Genomic DNA, 19,533 nt, shown 5'->3' with positions numbered 1-19,533 from the left:
AGGGAGCCCAAAATGGGGTGCAGAGATGCTCAAGGATGGAAGCCCTTCAGTGAGCCTGTGGAGGGCAGAGCCCTGTCTTCGTAGCCTCAGGGCCTAGCCTTCTCATCACTCAGTAGGTGAACATTAAATGCTTTTTTGAATTAATGAAAGAACTGATTCTCATACTTAGGCTGCCCAAGAAGATAGGAAGCAGAAGAGAGAAATTAGGGGAATGAGTCCAGTTTCGTGCCTGTTGGTTATAATACCTCGATTTTGTTACTTTCGGAGACTGACTTGTTATATACTACCTTGTAGTATAATACAAGTTCATGTAATGCCAGTTTTCGTATCAGTAAATTGGCGGACAGATCCTGTCCGGAAGGCACGTGTTTGGGAGACTGGTTTTTGTTGGACGCACGAAGGAAAAAAAATTGATGTCCCGTGAATAAGTAAATGTTAGTAATTCTAAGTCAAACTAATGATCCCTCTTCCCCAGCATCCTGTCTCTGACATAGATACCAATGTTATATTCGGAAATTAGCATGGGAGTTCTTTTCCTTGATGTCCCTTGAAATTAGATATGCCGTAAGAATTTCTTAATTATCCTTCACTAGTCTATCATCCATTAGTTTCTCAAATTCAAGGTTCCTATGGGTTAAAGCAGTAAAGCAAATACAAGCGTTTCATTCCCCTCTCCATATACATAGGTGTGCGGGAGGGGATCTATGCAGATGTTAGCTTATTTATTCAAACTCAGTACTTTTAGCTATATGAGGAAGGCATTAGTTACTTTAGTAGATGTAGAGAAGTATAGGGTCTTATCCTTACTCTCTAGGTGCTTAAAGTTTAGCTAATTAATTCACATATATTGAACTCATACTGTGGGCCATACTTTGCCATGTAGTGGGTTGTAGGAATGAAAAAGATAGGCTTATTGGACTTCCCTCGTGGTCCAGTGGTTAAGACTGCGCTCCCAATGCAGGGGGCCCGGGTTCGATCACTGGTCAGGGAACTAGATCCTGCATGCTGCAACTAAGAGCCCATATGCCGCAACTAAAAGATCCCACGTGCTGCAACTAAAGACCCAGCGCAGCCAAATAAATAAATATTAGGGTAGGATTGTTACTCTGAAGGAGCAGAGAGTCTTCAAGAGGAAACAGACATGTGAATAAAGAATTGCAGTGCTTTGAGATACAGGGTAAAGGTAAACACCAAAGCTGTAGAAACCTAGCTTAGGGGAGGGGGAATCAGAAGGCTTTCTTTCTGTAGGGAGAAGTTTGAGAAATATTTTGTAGTACAAGATGAAGTTTGTCAGGTGAAGGGAAGATAGGGTGGGTGAACATGTGCAGGAATATTTTGGCAAGAGAAGGAAAGACAATTTAACATGGGTTTTGGAACTCTTTAGCTCTGGATTTAATCTGGCCCCACTGTGTTTTAGCTGCATATGGCCTTGGACAAGTCCTCTAATCTTTCTGAGCCTCTGGTTCCTTATCTGTAAAAGGATAATGTCGTCCTTGAAGACCTATTGTGAAGGTTAAAACAGTGTGTTAAGGGATGCATAGAGTGCTTCACATATTTTTGATATATCGTTTAGGAAGAGAATATTGGCAGCATTTTTGGAAAATGAGTTGGGGGTGGAAGAATGAGAAAAAAATACATGGAGACCAGTAAGGGGCTGTTGTGATAATTTGGGTGAGAGGTAATAAAGATGTAAACGAGGGCATGGGCAGTGAAGGTGAGGGGGAAAAGCAGGTGAATGGGAGACTATGTAGTGAGAATCAGCGGGACTTGGCAATTAACTGGATGGAGATTAGAGAGTACTGGAAAAGGGGAGCCACCTATGATTCCAAACTTTAGAGCTGCGGATAAAGGGTTTTGAACATTACTAGGCACAAGGAAGGTAAGAGTTGGAGCAGATTTTGGAGGGGCATGGGGACAATAAAGGTGAGTTCAGTTTGGTTTGTCTATAGTAGATTAGAATTAAAAAAAACTCCAGGTGGGAATAGTAGCCATATAGAGACAGAACCACTGATATCAGTAGATTGACAACTGAGAGCGGGCATCAGAGAGAGAAAAATTCAAAAGCAGACCCATGACTCCCAGTAATAAACACATTTTACTCCATACAAATAAATGTACTCATATAAGAAATCTGTTTCACAACCAGGTGTTTGACAACTCTTACTATATACAACAAACTTTAATATTTTCTATTTCATTTGCTGATTGTAACCCACTGTTGACTTCATGACCAACCAATGGATCAAGGCCCAAAATATCAACATACTGGGACTAGAACAATGTTTTGCCATAGTGCATGTTCAATACAGTAAAGGTATTAAATGATGCCTTTCTCCCAATAATTTAAAAAAAGGCAAATTTATTCTTATTGACACAGCACTTTTTTAATAATTTAGAAGTTTATCAGAAAAGTAATGTATGGTAAAGAAATTATACTTTATGCCATATCTTGACTCCTCAACAAAGTTGAGGAAATTAGTGCCAAGTACTCATTTTGTTTTCCATTCTATCTGCCAATTTGTGACACCTTTATCGTTATATTTACATTGCCAAGTTTTTATAATATTTGTGCTCTGTTCTGTAACTGTAATAAGTCTACTGAGCATTTTCTGTGCCTGATTTCCAAACTTGAAATTCAAGTAAATAGTATTTACAGTATTGTGGTTATATATATAGTGTTCACTACAGAACCAAATTGTAATATTGAATGTGTAAGAAAAGGATATACAATTCAATGTCACTAGACGTGTGTGGCTAGGAGGGGAATATTTCAAGTGTTAATATCAAATACTTTCTTTTTTCTTATGCTTTATAATTGCTCGAAATTACGGCATTCTTAATTTTCCTATTTGGTGTATAAATTTCTAATTTAGCTCTCTGTTCAAGTTTCCGATTGCCTTTGTTTTTCCTTTTTGGCAAAGTAAGAATATGCCTTATCAATAGATTCTTTTTCATTTTGTTTGTTAAAATAAATCCACTTTCTTCTTGAAAGCACTCTCGTCCACTGCTCCCTCTGGTCTGGTTGACTTTGAGTCTGTGCTATAGCCATTGCCCTGGGGTTCCTCTTTCTCTGCTTTTAAGTTACGGCTGTTTTTTGAATCCAGTATCTTCTCTCTTAGACCTCTTCCTTCCTTCTTCTTTTTCTTTATTTTCTTTCTTTATTTTTGGCTGCGTTGGGTCTTCGTTGCTGTGTGCAGGCTTTATCTAGTTGTGGTGAGCGGGGGCTACTCTTTGTTGGGGTGCGCGGGCTTCTCATTGTGGGGGCTTCTCTTGTTTCAGAGCATGGGCTCTAGCCGCGTGGGCTTCAGTAGTTGTGGCTCGCGAGCTCTAGAGCGCAGGCTCAGTAGTTGTGCGCATGAGCTTAGTTGCTCTGCGGCATGTGGGATTTTCCCGGACCAGGGCTCGAACCTGTGTCCCCTGCATTGGCAGGCAGATTCTTAACCACTGAGCCACCAGGGAAGCCCCTTTTGTTGTTGTTGTTATCTTATTAGATTGTATTCTCAAGTAACTTTTGGGGAGAAAATATCTATGAGGGTAAACTCTTTAATACTTTATACATTAGGAAATGTTTTTACCTGATTGAGAGTTTGAATTTCAAGTTTAAAATTATTTTTCCTTGTTCTGCTCAGCATCCATGACCTCCATTCAATCTGAAGACTGGTATCTTTACCTATTATGTCTTTGATTACTTCTTTTCCTTTCTGCAATTCCTGTTAATCAAATAGTAAAAATCCTAGATTGATCTTCTATGTCTCTTAATATTTTTTTTTTTTTTTTTTTTTTTTTTTTTGTGGTAAGCGGGCCTCTCACTGTTGTGGCCTCTCCCGTTGCGGAGCACAGGCTCCGGACGCGCAGGCTCAGCAGCCATGGCTCACAGGCCCAGCCGCTCTGCGGCATGTGGGATCTTCCCGGACCGGGGCACGAACCCGCATCCCCTGCATCGGCCGGCGGACTCTCAACCACTGCGCCACCAGGGAAGCCCTCTTAATATTTTTTATTTTCCCCACGTCTTTGTCTTTTTCCCCTACTTGAGGCTTTCTCCTGAATTGTTTTAATTTTGGTAATGTTAATTTTAATTTCCAGGTATTTTTTAATTCTCTGATTGCTTTCTTTCCAAAGCAGCCTGTTGTTGTTTTATAGATGCATCTATCTTCTTGAACTTGTCTGAGAAAACTAATTAGAATTTTTAAAAATCCATGTTCTCTGAATTATAATGATCTCACTTTCCTGCTGGATCACTCCACCCACCTCTTCTTTTATTTTCATTTATTTATTTATTTATTTTTATTGGAGTATAGTTGCTTTACACTGCTGTGTCAGTTTCTGCTGTACAGCAAAGTGAATCAGCCATGCTTATACATATATCCTCTTTTTTGGATTTCCTTCCCATTTAGGTCACCACAGAGCACTGAGTAAAGTTCCCTGTGCTATATAGTAGGTTCTCCTTAGTTATCTGTTGCATACATAGTAGTGTATATATGTCAACCCCAATCTCCCAATTCCTCCCACCCCCTCCCCCTTTCCCCCTTGGTATCCATATGTTTGTTCTCTACATCTGTGTCTCTGTTTCTGCTTTGCAAATAAGTTCATCTGTACCATTTTTATAGATTCCACATATATGCATTAATTTGTTTTTCTCTTTTTGCCTTACTTTGTATGATAGTCTCTAGGTCCATCCACATCTCTGCAAATGGCACAATTTCGTTCCTTTTTACGGTTGAGTAATATTCCATTGTATATATGTACCACATTTTCTTTATCCATTCCTCTGTTGATGGACATTTAGGTTGCTTCCATGTCCTGGCTCTTGTAAATAGTGCTACAATGAACATTGGGGTGCATGTGTCTTTTTGAATTATGGTTTTCTCTGGGTATATGCCCAGGAGTGGGACTGCTGGATCATATAGTAGTTCTATTTTTAGTTTTTTAAGGTGCTCTTCTCCATAGTGGCTGTATCAATTCCCCTTTTAAAAAATCCTTCTAATTTGTGTTTTGGCTTTCTAAAATGTTTGATGAACCATTACTGTCTGTACATATTTATGAAGGAAGGTGTGATAACTAATGGGGATTTCCTTTGCTTTTTTAGTCACTTTGGAATTCCATGGGAAGAATGGATTCTGTCTGACCTACACCCATGTTCCCCAAGTGTTGTGATCTGCTACTCTTTTGTCTGTAAATACTGTCCCATCCACTCTGTCTTGCAGAAACTAGTCAAATCTCTATCCTCTTGTTATCAGGGCTATCATGGCTTTCTTTTTTGTGTGCTTTTTTACTGTCATATAAGTGAGATTTGAGGAAGAAAGAAAGATAAGTGTGTATACATAGTCTCACACTGAATTTTAACTGATGTTTATTACTGCTTATTCAGCTTCTGATTTACTGTGTTCTGCTTTAAACAGAACAAGATAGACATTTAACTTTCCCAGAAAGTACTTGGGTGCCAAAAGCCTCAGATCTGCCCAACGTCTGGGTTTCACAGTTCCATTTGCTTTGCCCGCTTCAGGCCTGATAATAGCTATGTAACTGCTCGGAAAGGTAGAGTTAACTTCCTTCATTAGCACTGGTTTGGTGTGCTCTATTTACTTAACTTCTGTGTCCCTTTTTATTAGGAATAACTTGACTTTCTGTGCCTGTGTCTTTCTGGCACTCATATTTATGTCACTTAAAAAAAATAAATTTATTTATTTATTTTTGGCTGCGTTGGGTCTTCGTTGCTGCATGTGGGCTTTCTCTAGTTGTGGCGAGCTGGGGCTACTCTTTGTTGTGGTGCGTCAGCTTCTCATTGTGGTGGCTTCTCTTATTGCGGAGCACAGGCTCTAGGCACACGGGCTTCAGTAGTTGTGGCACATGGGCTCACTTGTTGTGGCTCGCAGGCTCTAGAGCGCAGGCTCAGTAGTTGTGGTGCACAGGCTTAGTTGCTCTGTGGCATGTGGGATCTTCCCGGACCAGGGCTCGAACCCGTGTCCCCTGCATTGGCAGGTGGATTCTTAACCACTGCACCACCAGGAAAGCCCTATAAGTCACTTCTGCAGTAACTTTTCCTTCTTAGCTCGGAGAACGGGGAAGAACAGAAAAGGAAGAAAATAAAAAGAGCTAACTTCTGAGACTGGGGAAGTTCTGAAATTATTAAAATTTCTAATGTGAGCAAAGCTCAGCCCGTTTCTTCTGCCTCATGAATGATTAACCTGAGTACAAAGGGAGTACTTTCCCTGGCGGTCCAGTGGTTAAGACTCTGTGCTTCCACTGCAGGGTTCACGGGTCCAATCCCTAGGCGGGGAACTAAGATCACGCACGCCAGCACGGCCAAAAAATTAATTAATTAATTAATTAAACTGAGCAAAAAGGGATGCTTTCCCCCAGGTGCACCTTCTTTACAACATGGCACTTGCTCTTAGAGGGCCTTTGCCTCTCCAGGATCCCCCTACCTTACGTCTTTGTGAACATTTTAACATTCATTTGAACAGAAGAGCTTATAGCAGATGGGACGGAGGTGGGTAGAGCTAAGAGAACTGTATGGCATGTTGTCTGCCACAGGGAGTTTACAGACTGGCCAGGATGCTACATTTAGGGCACACCAAACAATTAATAATCAAATTATGACAACACATAATTGTTAGGTTGTATAGTGACTCTAAACATAGTAAGGGTTCTCTAGGAGTCAGGAAAAGTTAGGCCTTGAGTTGGGCTTAAATGGGTAGAATTTGGCAGGAGAGAAGGCTGACCATCCAGGGAGTAAAGAAGCTTGTGAGAGCTTCAGAGTTAAAATAAAGAAGAGACAGACTCTCGGGGAAGTGGGTGACAGGATTGAAGTCTGCTAGAACGGGTAGATGGGGTTCAAGCTTGAAATTCCTGATGTAGACAGCAGGGCCTCACAGTGACTTTTTTTTTCTTTTTTTTTTTGCTGTACGCGGGCCTCTCACTGCTGTGACCTCTCCCTTTGTGGAGCACAGGCTCCGGACGCGCAGGCTCAGCGGCCATGGCTCACGGGCCCAGCCGCTCCGCGGCATGTGGGATCTTCCCAGACCGGGGCACGAATCCATGTCCCCTGCATTGGCAGGCGGACTCTCAACCACTGCGCCACCAGGGAAGCCCCTCACAGTGACTTTTTAATGAATTGTCACACTGCCAGAGTAGGTGTGCCAGAGAAGTGTAAAGGGATCAGAGAAGTAAGTGTTGGGTCCAGAAGTTCAAGTCAGGCTTCAGGATGCGTATTATTTGACCTATTATATACTAGTCTGCTGTTTTTGTTTGTTTGTTTTTGGATAAAGAGGTTGGAGAAGGCTGAGAGAAAAGGGAGAAAGCATTAAAACTGTTAAAGGGAGCCACTAGTTTTTAAAAGTATAACCTTGGAAATTATAACCGCCATCATTTCCCATTTAGGTGTTTACCCATAGTCAATATCAAAAGTCCAAAAGAATCTCCATCTTTCTGAGCATGCAAGATGAAATTGAGACAGAAGAGATCATCAAGGACATTTTCCAACAAGGCAAAACCTGCTTTATCCCACGGTACCAGTTCCAGAGCAATCACATGGATATGGTGAAATTAGCATCGCCTGAGGAAATCTCTTCACTTCCCAAAACATCCTGGAATATTCATCAGCCCAGTGAGGTCGAGGTTCGGGAGGAGGCCTTGTCCACAGGTGAGTGTTATGGTATTAGAATCCGCACCTTAGGATGCTCTCAGGCTGTGATGGGTTGTTAGACCTCTGATCCGCTTGTTATGGTTGGGTCAGTGGGGGTCACTTTTCCTACAGGGATGAACTTGTATTTCACTTATATTCCAAGACACCGACCTAACCTAGTTCAGGGTGCGATGCCCTCTGTAAACTGTGAAGTGTCAACTGTAATAGTAAGGTATTAAGGTATTGTTGCCTTTTCACAGACTCCTGCCCTGACCTTGTGGGTTGGATTATACATTTTCCCTGGATAATACTGCATTTCCCATGGTTTCAGTTATGGTCTGTATGGTAATGAGTACCTTATTATTAATGCTATAAGCATTTATATCTCCAGCTCAGACCTGTCAACACCTTGGGTATCACATGGTCATCTCCAACACAACATGTTCCAAACTGAATCATATTGCCTCATGCCCACTATCCTGTGTTTCTCTTAGTGTATAGTACCATCACCACCCATCACCGTGCCAGAAATCTCAAGATCATCCTTGACTCTTCTCTTTCCCTCATGTTCCATGTGTGCCGATTGCTGAGCCCTGATGATTTTACTTACTGAGTTATTTATTGAACCTGTCCACTCCTCTCTAATCCCACTGCTACCACTGCAGTCTAAGCCACCATCTTCCCTTGCTTGGGTTATTATAACAGCCTCCTAACTCTTCTTCCTCTCCTCCCTCTCAGTCTATTATCTATGTAGTAATTGAAACAAGATTTCTGAAATGCAAAGCTGACCATTTCTCTCCCCTGTTTAAAGTCTTTCAGTGACTTTCCGCTGCCCTTAGTTTGAATCAAACATTCCTTAACAAGGCTCTTCCTGATTTGGCCTTGCTATTCTTTCCATTTTTACATCTTTCTACTCCCTCACTTTATAGTCTGAGTTTCAGCCACTCTGAATCTCTCCCAGTTTCCCAACCCCATTTTTAAAAAATTGAAATATAGTTGATTGACAATATTGTGTTAACTTCAAGTATATAGCAAAATGATTCAGTCATATATATATGTATATTTTCCATTATAGATTATTATAAGATATTAAATATAGTTCCCTGTGCTGTACAGTAAATCCTCGTTGCTTATCTATTTTATACATTGTAATTTGTTTCTGTTAATCCCATACTCCTAATTTATCCGCCTTGGTAACCGTAAGTTTGTTTTCTATGTCTATGAGTCTGTTTCTGTTTTGTATATAGATTCATTTGTATTATTTTTTTAGATTCCACATACAAGTGACATCATATAATATTTGATATTATATCCATCCATGTTGCCACAAATAGCAATGTTTCATTCTTTTTTATGGCCAAGTAGTATTCCACTGTGTGTGTGTGTGTGTGTGTGTGTGTGTGTGTGTGTGTACACACACGTACACCACATCTTCTTAAACCAATCACGTGTTGATGGGCCCTTGGGTTGTTTCTATGTCTTGGCCATTGCAGATAGCTTCTGTGAACACTGGAGTGTATGTATCTTTTCAAATTAGGCCAACCCCATTTTGCTTTTTCTACTGCTGGACTTTTATACGTGCTATTCCCTGGCCAACAGCCACTTGGGAGATTTAATCATTATCAAGCAGTCGAAGAGCTGGAAGCAAAACAAGCTAAGGTACTATTTTGTACTACAATGCCTCAAACCTGTCTTAGAGGTATGTAGTTTTGATTAAGACTTAAACAGTTGCAAAGAAATCCCAGTGAAGCTTTATGCAATCTTCTCTCAATTTCTGTTCCTTTTCATTTTTACAACATAACCTGTAAAATCAGTATGACAGCATGGGAAGGGACAGAGTCAAGGTCTCATGGTAGTAGGGGGATTATTTACTTTGCTACTTTTTCTCCTATATTATACAGTCCTGTGCTTTGTTAGATGTTTAGACACCAAAAGTACACTCAGATCTACCTCCTAGACCAGATGAATGCCAACATTATAAAAATTTTAAGACAGTGAAACATAAGGGAATGTAGTGTATCTTGGGAGGTAGCCCAGGCTTATAGATAAGGAAAGATAGGAATTGTGGGCTCTGGCATTGCTCACACTTCATCAGCTACTTCTCCAGACTCACGGGCTTATGGGTGGAGCCCAGGGCACTTTCCTAATTCTGGTTGACCATATTAACATCTCCTTCCATGCTTGCATCACTCTGTGATGTCCTGGCTAATTGAAATGCTACTTGGTATCCTCCAGTAACCAGTTTCTCCAGAGGCAGCCCATTGTCTTTGTAGAACAACTCTGCTCCTTGTAGAATATATTCCTTTGGTTGAGCTAAAATGTGTCACCCTGAACCTTCATGCATTAGTTCTATTTCTGTTTAAGTACGATAGAGGGGAAGAGTAAGGAAGAAGCATGATCTTTCCTCTTAATTTAGCTGTACTTCCTGGTTAGGATAAACTCAGTTCAAACAAGTGAGGTAAATCATTTATATATAGGTTTTAGCACATCATTTGGCACATAGGAGCTATTCAGTAAATGGTAACTATTATTAATTTTAAACAAGGAAGGCAGGATTATTCATTATGCAGTCAACTCAATGCTACCTGAGTGTTTAACATTTTGATAATTTCCAACAAACATTTTCTGAACATCTACTTTGTATCAGACACTGTATTAGCTCTGGGACGATAAGGTCCTGGACTTCAAGGTGCTCACACTCTAGCTGGGGAGACAGAAAACATATGTAAGTAGAACGACTATCCCAACCTGTTGTATATATCAAATATAAGTCAAATGAAAAGAATATTAAGAATATAGAAGTTCAGGGCTTGGCCCTGAATGGAAAAAAGTTCACTCACAAAACTGCTTGTTCATTTTTTTTCTCCTCCATACCATTTATTCATGCTGTATTTGTGGGACGGGTTGCTTTTTCTCCCCATGTGTTTTTCTTTGCAGATGCTTGCAATTGGCATTGCAAAGGGTTAGGGAATTATACCTGTAGTTTCTTGCAATTGCAGCCTGGGAGCTAATGCTCTTTGCTGTTGTTTATAGAATGCTCGATTTGCAGTCTCTGCTGTTTGTTATCTCCCAGCATCACATTCTGCACCGTGGATTTTTGCTCACATCAGCAGTTTAGAATGTGGCATCTTCAGTGCTACAGCATAAATCTAGCCTCATCGTGTTTGTGACAAGCTGACTAGAGCTCAGATTGTTCCCAGTATAGCTTATGTAGCCTGCTTATCTTTCTGGTTCACTCACGTTATGGCAGGTTAGAAAAAAGTGAGCTCTGGTGTCCTCAGTTGCAAATATAAGCAAAAATTTCACATGGGCTATTTTTGTATTATGTATATAGCAAAATAACAGAAGCATAAAAGAAGGGGAGGGGCTGCCTCTTTACTGCATTTGTTCTCAAAGTGAGGGCTGCTTGGGCAATTAGATTAGCCAGCAGTCCTTCCACTGAAAGGCCATAATCTAATTCAACGTGGCTTAAGCAAAAATAGGATTTTATTGGCCCAGAGACTGAAAAATCCGCAGAAGGGCTAGCTTTAGATATGGCCAGATCAGAGTCGTTAGGATCTACTCTCTCTCTGCCTTTTGACTCCGCTTTCATCTATATTGGCTTCATTTCTTGGTGCCACAGGTGGCCGTGGTAGTTCCAGGTTCCACAGCATCTTTACTGCTAACAGTCCCAGCAGAAAAGAGCAAGTCTGTTTTCTAACGGTCCCAGTAAAGTCCTGGTCTTAACTCTTATTGACCCGAATTGGGTCAAGTGGCCATCCTGAAATCAATCACTGTGGCCAAGGACATGGACGAGGCTGAGTGACCTAGGCCTGGGTCTTACTTGTCCATCCCTGAGCCACGCACTGTAACCAGGGAGAAAGGATGTGTTGACTGACTGGACAGGTCCTGTGCCCACCTGTGCGGCCCTACCCAAACCACTGAGCTGAGAGTGGGCTGGGAGTGATTCACCACAGGAAAACGAAGTACGGTTTCCAGAACAAGGGCAATGGATACCGGACAGTCCAAAATCAAATTCACCTATGCTGTCAATCATTTCTGAAATTCTATAGAATATAACAGGCTCTTTGCAGTCATAACTTTGTCAGAGCTGATTTTTTATTTTTGATCTTTCTGGAAGCTCTTTAGGAATTCATACCTATGTGTGGGTGCCTGACACATAACTGAAATAAATAAATGATCATAATGAAGACTTTCTAGTCCTCAACCAAAACATTTAAAAATGACTGAATGGGGCAGTGTCAAGGACAGAATCTTTGAACCTGACATGTGTAACATCCCTCTAGGTTGTTCATGATCAGTACTTTTGGGAGGGTTAGGATTGGTTTATTGAAGTCGTTTCCATTAAATTGAGCTCCTTTCTTTCTTCAGTAGGGTTGCATGGCACCTGCAAGAATATAGTAAAGAGAGTGGGTATGAATTTCATCAAGGCATTTGGCAAAGTTGTGATATCCTTGAGGATAGGGTGGAAAAATTTGGGTTGGATCGTAATACTTTATTCAGAAGATATATCGTGAGTGCTCGTCTGTGGGAGGCGTAATGGGGTATGCAGCAGGGAACAGGGTGGACCTGGTCCCTGCAGTTGTGGAGTTAACCAACCTGTTGTCCTCTGGAGGCAGGTTTGTGCCAGCATATCACAGGGCCCTCTCCTTTGTGCTGTCCTGTTCAGCTTTTTGTTGTCACTTAGATGTCCCACTGTCCCTGGATTTCAGCATGTCAAAATTCATTCTTATTGTGCTCTTTGTGTTTTTCACATTTCTGTTAGTAGCCAGTTTGTAAACATAGACTTATTCTTGTCTCTTTTCTACCCATCCAGTTATCAAGTATTACCAGGTTTTTCTTTGTAATATTTTTATCACCTGTCTTTCTCTAATTCCAGTTTTAGAGGATCCTTTGTCTACAGTTTTGATTCTTCGTATCTGTTCCATTGGAATACACTTCCAGTTGGTTTTCTGGCCATATTGCCTTTCCTAAAGTACCTCTTTTTGTACAGGCCACCTACCCTGTTCAAGCCTGTCCCGGTACCCAGCATAGGTCTGTGTGCCTGAGCAGACTGAGGTTCCTGCTAGCTAACTGTTGCCAAGAGAAGGGATACTGGATAAAATGTAAACATTCAGGCCACTGTCTGGGCCGCTCTGTCTTTTTACCTTGACTCCTTCTTCCGCCTGGTGCAGTTCCTCTACTTCAGCCAAAGTAGTCTGCTGGAAGACAGTATTTCGTAGCAATCGAGAACCCAGACTTGGGAATCAGGTAAGCCTGGATGTGAGTTCTACTTTTGCTACTTTCTAACTATGTGACTTTGGGGAGGTTGTTGAACTCCTCTGAGTGTCAGTCTTGTCACCTGTGAGTGGATGAAGCTACCTCACAGGTCTGTTATGAAGCTTGAATGAAGAGTGCTTGGCATATAGTAGGTGCCCAGTAAAGGGGCTCTTGTTGCTGATGCGGATTCTGTTGTTTTTGCAGTGGTTGAGTTGTCATCTGACAACACACTATATGCATTACTGTGAAATTTGGTTACACCTACTGTTTTTCAAGGCTAGAATGTCTTCGGTGTTCCTTCCAGGTGGTATCTTTTAGTCTAGCGCTTAATGTCATTGCCTTTTGAGTCAGACTGATCTGAATTTGAATCTAAGCTTTACCATTTGGGGAAATTACTCAACATCACAAAGTACACATTTTTCCCTATGAAATCAGGGATAGTTGCAGTGGCCACTCATTGTGCTGTTTAGAGGATAAAGTAAGATGATGTAGGTGAAGTGCCCTGTAGTGAACTGGCTCATGTAGTGAGGGATCAAGAATGGCAGTTACTGTCAACAACAAGCTGTTCTCACCTTCTCTAACCCTTCCTTGACTGCCTCCAGTCCTCAAGTCCCTTTCTTCTCTAATTCTTACTCACCCAGCACTTAACATATATCCACCTGTTGTACAAATTCTCCTAGGGGGTATATTTCTTTTCTTTGCTGAGAGACTTTGTGGTATTGTGATTTATAATAAGAAATACATATTTGGTCTTCATCCCAGTTTCTGGCAGAACTCCTAAAATCTTTGGAATTTCCCAAGTAATAAGAGCCATAAAGGTGTCTTGATATTCATAGCACACCCCTTTCAACCAGACCTGAGTTTATGTTGATGTGGTGACTTTGGAAAGCAACCAGGGGAATCAACTTTTGATTAGAGGGTTGGAATTTTCAGTCTCCCCACCTCACTGACTTCTGGAGAGGGGAGAGGGGCTGGATGTTGAATCAGTCACCAGTGACCAATGATTTAATCAATCATGCCTTTGCAGTGAAGCCTCCATAAAAACCCAAAGGATGGGGTTTGGAGAGCTTCCTGGCTGGCAAGCCTGTGGAGCTGCTGGATGCTGTGCTCCCTTTCCCTGTACCTTGCCTTGTATATCTCCTCCTGAGCTGTATCCTTGTACAGTCAACTGGTAATCTAGTTAGTAAAATGTTTCTCTGAGTCCTGTGAGCTGCTCTAGCAAATTAATCAAGTTAATCCAACCCAAGGAGGGAACCTCCGATGTATAGCCTGTAGGTCAGAAGTACAGGTAACAACCTGGACTTGCCATTGGCATCTGGCATGGGGGTTGCAGGTAGGGCAGGCAGTCTTGTGGGACTGAGCCCTTACCCTGTAGGATCTGACACTGTCCCCAGGTGGATTGTGTCAGAATTGAGTTGAATTGTAGGACACCCAGCTGGATGTCAGAGAATTGCTTGGTGGCCCAGGAGAAAAGCATTGGAGACTTGGATTCTTTATTTATTTTTTCAATTAATTAATTAATTTTTATTTATTTTTGGCTGCATTAGGTCTTCATTGCTGCACGCGGGTGCTCTCTAGTTGCAGCAAGTGGAGCACAGGGCTCTAGGCGCTCAGGCTTCAGCGGTTGTGGCTTATGGGCTCTAGAGCATAGGCTCAGTAGTTGTGGCTTGCGGGCTGTAGAGCACAGGCTCACTAGTTGTGGTGCATGGGCTTAGTTGCTCCACGGCATGTGGGATCCTCCTAGACTAGGGCTCGAACCCGTGTACCCTGCATTGGCAGGCGGATTCTTAATCACTGTGCCATCAGGGAAGCCCCGACTTGGACTCTTTAAGAGCAGAGCCCTTCTCCTAAATCACCTGTACTCTTGGTGCCAGCATCATGTTTTTTTTGTTTGTTTTCTTATTTTTTAAAAAATATTTTTTTTATTTATTTATTTGGTTGCGCCAGGTCTCAGTTGCAGCCGGCGGGCTCTTTTGTTGTGGCTTCATGCAAACTCTTAGTTGCGGCATACGTGTGGGATCAAGTTCCCTGACCAGGGATCAAACCCGGGCCCCCTGCATTGGGAGTGCAGAATCTTAACCACTGTGCCACCAGGGAAGTCCCCCAGCATCATGTTGTTCACATCAGACTTTCAGTGAAAGTGTCTTGAGGTAAAGCCAACACTATTATGAATTCAAAGAATGCTTATATAAATTTATGGATGATCAATATTTTATAGTCATTAAAGGAAAGCTGGACTTAAAAAATAATAAGCATCTACCTAGGGGCACTTTAAAAAGTATATCAGAAATAGTTGTTTTATAAGATGCTGTGACACTTTTATTTGGTATTTGGGAATAAAGGGTTCACGTTAGACCTGGGCTGGAATAACCTTGCAGTTGATCTTCTCCCAGCACTCGCTTTGGGGAAGCTGTAGAGTTAAGATCCAGGTGGAATGTTGTACCTGCCGTGTCTGCTGTGTGCCGTTGCACCTGGGTTGGGAGCTATGAGTTGGTGCCTTGGGTCTCTGAGTCTTGACCCATGTAAAAACCTGGTAGGAACTCACAGGTCTCAAGGGGACCTGCACACACCTTGGCTCTTGATGCACCCCATGTGGATGAGGGAGCAAAAGAAGCTGCATGCTGGGGTAGCTCCTGGGCCCAGGAGGAGGTGGAGATGCTGCTCTGTGTCCTTCTATAATGCCAAGTACGCACAGTCATACCGAGACTGAAGTCTGTTGCATCTCCTGAGTCAGAGTGCCCGGTGAAATGTGTAACAGCCTCTGGGTCCCTGCTGCGTTCATAATCCAGTCTGTGGGCATTAACGTACCACGTTCTTCTGCACACTCCACAGGCCTTCGCAGGAGTTTTGGGTGACCTCTCCCTCAGGACAGTTGAGAACGTTGCCTTCGGAGTTAGGCACTGGGGGAGGTGGAACAAACACTAATGGTCCTCGTTCCATCTTCCTTGTTTTCAGAGGGGATCATGGAAGCCCACAGAGGTCAAGTGACTTCCCCAAGTTCATACAGGCAGTTAATAACAATGCAGTGGTCACCCAGTTCTCCTGTTTTCCACTCCAGTGCCCTTTGAAGTGCCATTTCTTTTCTTAACACCTCATTCATTAATGTTGCTTTACCACCTGGACTTTCCTTCTCTCCTGACAGTATACTGCACCAGAACCATTATTCACGGAACAAGTACTGTTGGTAATTGTATGCATGGGAACATCGTCATATTTTCCCAAGGAAGAACTTGCGCTAAGTCACATGTATCTAAAAGTACACTGGTTGTGAAGTTAAGCTTTTTTTTCAGTCATTTTATATTCAAGTAAATGCACAGGAAGAACAGCCTAGGCTTTCACTTGTAACAGGGCCTTTCATATGAATGATAAGTGTACACATGGTAGGCTTCCTTGGAGCTGTTCCAGGATTGTCTATTTTATCTTTTGCAGCAGGAACTTCAGACTATATTCTCATTTCCGAGAGTGGTGGTTTACTTTTTGTTAACTCCAAGCCCATTAAGATGAAAAGATACTTCCTTAGGGATTATGGCCTGTTATTCTTGCCAAGATGCGTTAGCCTGCCAAATGTTCTGTTCAAACATAGTGATTCATTGAATGTACTGTGGAACACTTAAGTGTCATTAAAAGGACTAACCTAGGTGACTTAAAACTCTCTACCTATAGAACTTCAGGTTTTTAAACTCCTTTTCCAATTCAGTTTTTATTTTATTACCTTTAATCAAGACATTAAAATGTTTATTAGGTTTATATGTGTTTCTGTATATGTTAAATTGAGAGAAGAGGCAGAATTTTAAAAATTATTTATTTATTTGGTTGCGCTAGGTCTTAGTTGCGGCACATGGGCTCCTTAGGTGTGGCAGGCGGGCTCCTCAGTTGCAACTCACAGCCTCCTTAGTTGCAGCTCGTGGGCTCCTTAGTTGTGGCTCGCAGGCTCCTTAGTTGTAGCATGTGAACTCTCAGTTGCAGCATGCATGTGGGATCTAGTTCCCTGACCAGGGATTGAACCCGGGCCCCCTGCATTGAGAGCACAGAGTCTTATCTACTGTGCCACCAAGGAAGTCCCGAGGCAGAATTTTTAAGAGGAGTTTGAATTAGAAAAAAATAAGTTGTTTTTAGTTTCGTCTTCTGATCCTTAAACCTCAGGTCGGAGCGGTGAAAACTGGTTTGTAAATAAATACCACCACGGGTGTCCGTGCCCCACTCCTGCTCTCTTCATCGGCAAGTCCTCTCTCCTTTTCTCTCACTCTGTCCTCAAGGGTTAATGGAACAGTTTTGGGGCTGTTGATGTCCTTTTTTTAAAAAAATATAAATTTATTTATTTATTTTTGGCTGTGTTGGGTCTTCATTGCAGCACACAGGCTTTCTCTAGTTGCGGCGAGCGGGTGAAAACAAAGTTTTCAAGTGGTGGAGTGATACAATCCAGGTGAGTTTTAAGGTCACTTTGGCAGGAACATGAGACAGAGAAGTCAAGTGTTTGGACAGGGGTGGCCAGTTAGGAGGTCACCACAATAACCTAAGATAGAGAATTCAGCCCTGACATTTGCCAAGTGGACAAAGGCAGAACTTCATTTCACTTTACTGGCCCAGCTTCCTTGAAATCATCTCTTGTCCTCAGTTTTCAATGGAGAAAATTCCCTAAGTCACTTCCCTGGAAAGAAGAACAGGTTATAATTCATCATAAAGAAACATCCCAGTCTTGTGGCCTTTCAAAATGCTTTTTTATTTTTTTTGACGTGGACCATTTTTAAAGTCTTTATTGAATTTGTTACACTATTGCTTCTGTTTTATGTTTTGGTTTTTTTGGCCACAAGGCATGTGGGATCTTAGCTCCCCAACCAGGGATCAAACCCACAGCCCCTGCAGTGGAAGGCGAAGTCTTAACCACTGGACCGCCAGGGAAGTCCCCTCAGAATGCTTTAATGAAGAATTTTAAAGGGCTGTTTTCACTGCTGACGGCATTTGAGGAAATAGATCCTCTGGGCTCCTGCCCATAAAACGGATAAGATGGAGGCTATCCCTAACCTGTGGTTAGACATTCTCTAAGACATCAAGAGCCCCACGCTTCCCTGGTGGCGCAGTGGTTAAGAATCCGCCTGCCAATGCAGGGGACACAGGTTTGATCCCTGGTCCGGGAAGATCCCACATGCTGCAGAGCAACTAAGCCCATGCACCACAACCACTGGAGCCTGCCCGCTTTAAGGCCCGTGTGCCACAACTACTGAGTCTGTGTGCTGCCACTACTGAAGCCTGCACGCCTAGAGCCCATGCTCCGCAACAAGAGAATCCACTGCAATGAGAAGCCCGCACGCTGCAACGAAGAGTAGACCCTGCTCGTTGCAACTAGAGAAAGCCCGCGCGGAACAACGAAGACCCAACGCAGCCAAAAAAAAAAAAAATTCTATAAGCCTAATGATTGTATGTTGAATGAATGATTGATAGTAGCTGCAAAGAAATGCGAACATAATCTACCAATGTTTATTTTTTTTATCCTCCTCATCATCTATAAAATCAGGTATGTATTAACTAATTATCCACAAATAAGCAAGCAGAACAAGCCAATATTACTATTGGATGAAGTGGGCAGGGAGCTATGAGATGGAAATTAAACAGAAACAAAAAATGTCTTCCTAACTGCCCATCTCATTACTTTGGTTTAAAGCAAATACACGTAATAATATAAGTGTTCTTTGGGTGTAGTGATGCTGGAAGCCAGAATCACTTGTAAGAAGTCCTGGGATGAATTAGTTTATCTGATTGTCTAGACCAGTTGTTTTCACACTTCAAGCCTGACTCATTGGGACTTTTAAATTCAGTTTAGTAGCATTAAAAAACAAACAAACAAGAAAGACATAGAAAAAAACCTTTTATTTAAGTAAAGATTTGCATGTGTGTCTATGTGTATCTGTGTACGTGTACATGCATGTGTATATGTCTGTGTCTATGTGTATATAAAATGGGTCACGGTGTTTTTCTTACTCTAGGTTCCAGAAAGTTTGAAAGCCACTGGTTTATGCATCTACTTCTCAAAAGGGCGTGTATCTTTTAGTTGGCCCCTGGTGGAATATCAGTGGACTCACTGAACAATAGGACAAACAGTACATTTTCTTCAAGTGTTAATTTTACTTAAACATTTTGGTGAAAACAAATGCAAGTTTTGTTAATTTCTCTAACTTTTAACATGTTTTATATGCTTCAACACTATGTTTCTTAGCACTGAAAACTTCTTAACTATTGTGCTTAATTGTGGATTTTGTTAATGGATATAAACCAACCTTGTTTTTCCATGTAAAGCTCTATGTCTCGAATTCTACCTTATTATCAATTTTGCTACCTCTTTGTGTTTGAATATGCCTTTGACTTTCTCCTGAATCTTTGGTGCCATTGTCTGTGGGCATGCCTCTTGTAAATAGCATACAATTGGATTTTTGTTTTTGCACCCAACTGGGAGTCTTCTTGTATCAGAAGGGTTCAGCCTGTCCTCTTTTTGGTGATAACTGGTGTGTTTGGCGTTCCCTTCTGTTACTTGTTATCTTGGTTTCTGTTTTTGGAAAAAGAATTTTTTTTGCCATTTCTTTTTCCTTTGTATCCTTTTTTCTCTTTAGTACTTCATAGTCAGGTATCCATTTCTATTACTGGTTACATTAACATGT

General features: G+C 41.8%; 1 protein-coding gene across 10 annotated transcripts in view; it reads left to right on the top strand.

Moving 5' to 3' along the window:
• The window catches only part of LOC307181787 (5-formyltetrahydrofolate cyclo-ligase), a 263,359-nt gene that overhangs the window by 943 nt on the left and 242,883 nt on the right, over positions 1 to 19,533 (top strand). For all 10 annotated transcript variants that reach the window (XR_013827041.1, XR_013827042.1, XR_013827043.1 and 7 more), the window contains exon 2: positions 7,381 to 7,642. Coding sequence is in view for 4 of the 10 variants with exons in the window: in XM_079912625.1 (XP_079768751.1) it covers positions 7,381 to 7,642 (262 nt within the window). In the remaining 6 variants the exon portion in view is untranslated. The remainder of the gene's footprint in view (positions 1 to 7,380; positions 7,643 to 19,533) is intronic.

Source organism: Stenella coeruleoalba (assembly GCF_951394435.1).
Source record: "Stenella coeruleoalba genome assembly, chromosome: 2".
NCBI lineage: Eukaryota > Metazoa > Chordata > Mammalia > Artiodactyla > Delphinidae > Stenella > Stenella coeruleoalba.
The sequence above is the reverse complement of the archived record's forward strand: the minus strand, read 5'-3'. Positions and strand labels throughout refer to the sequence as shown.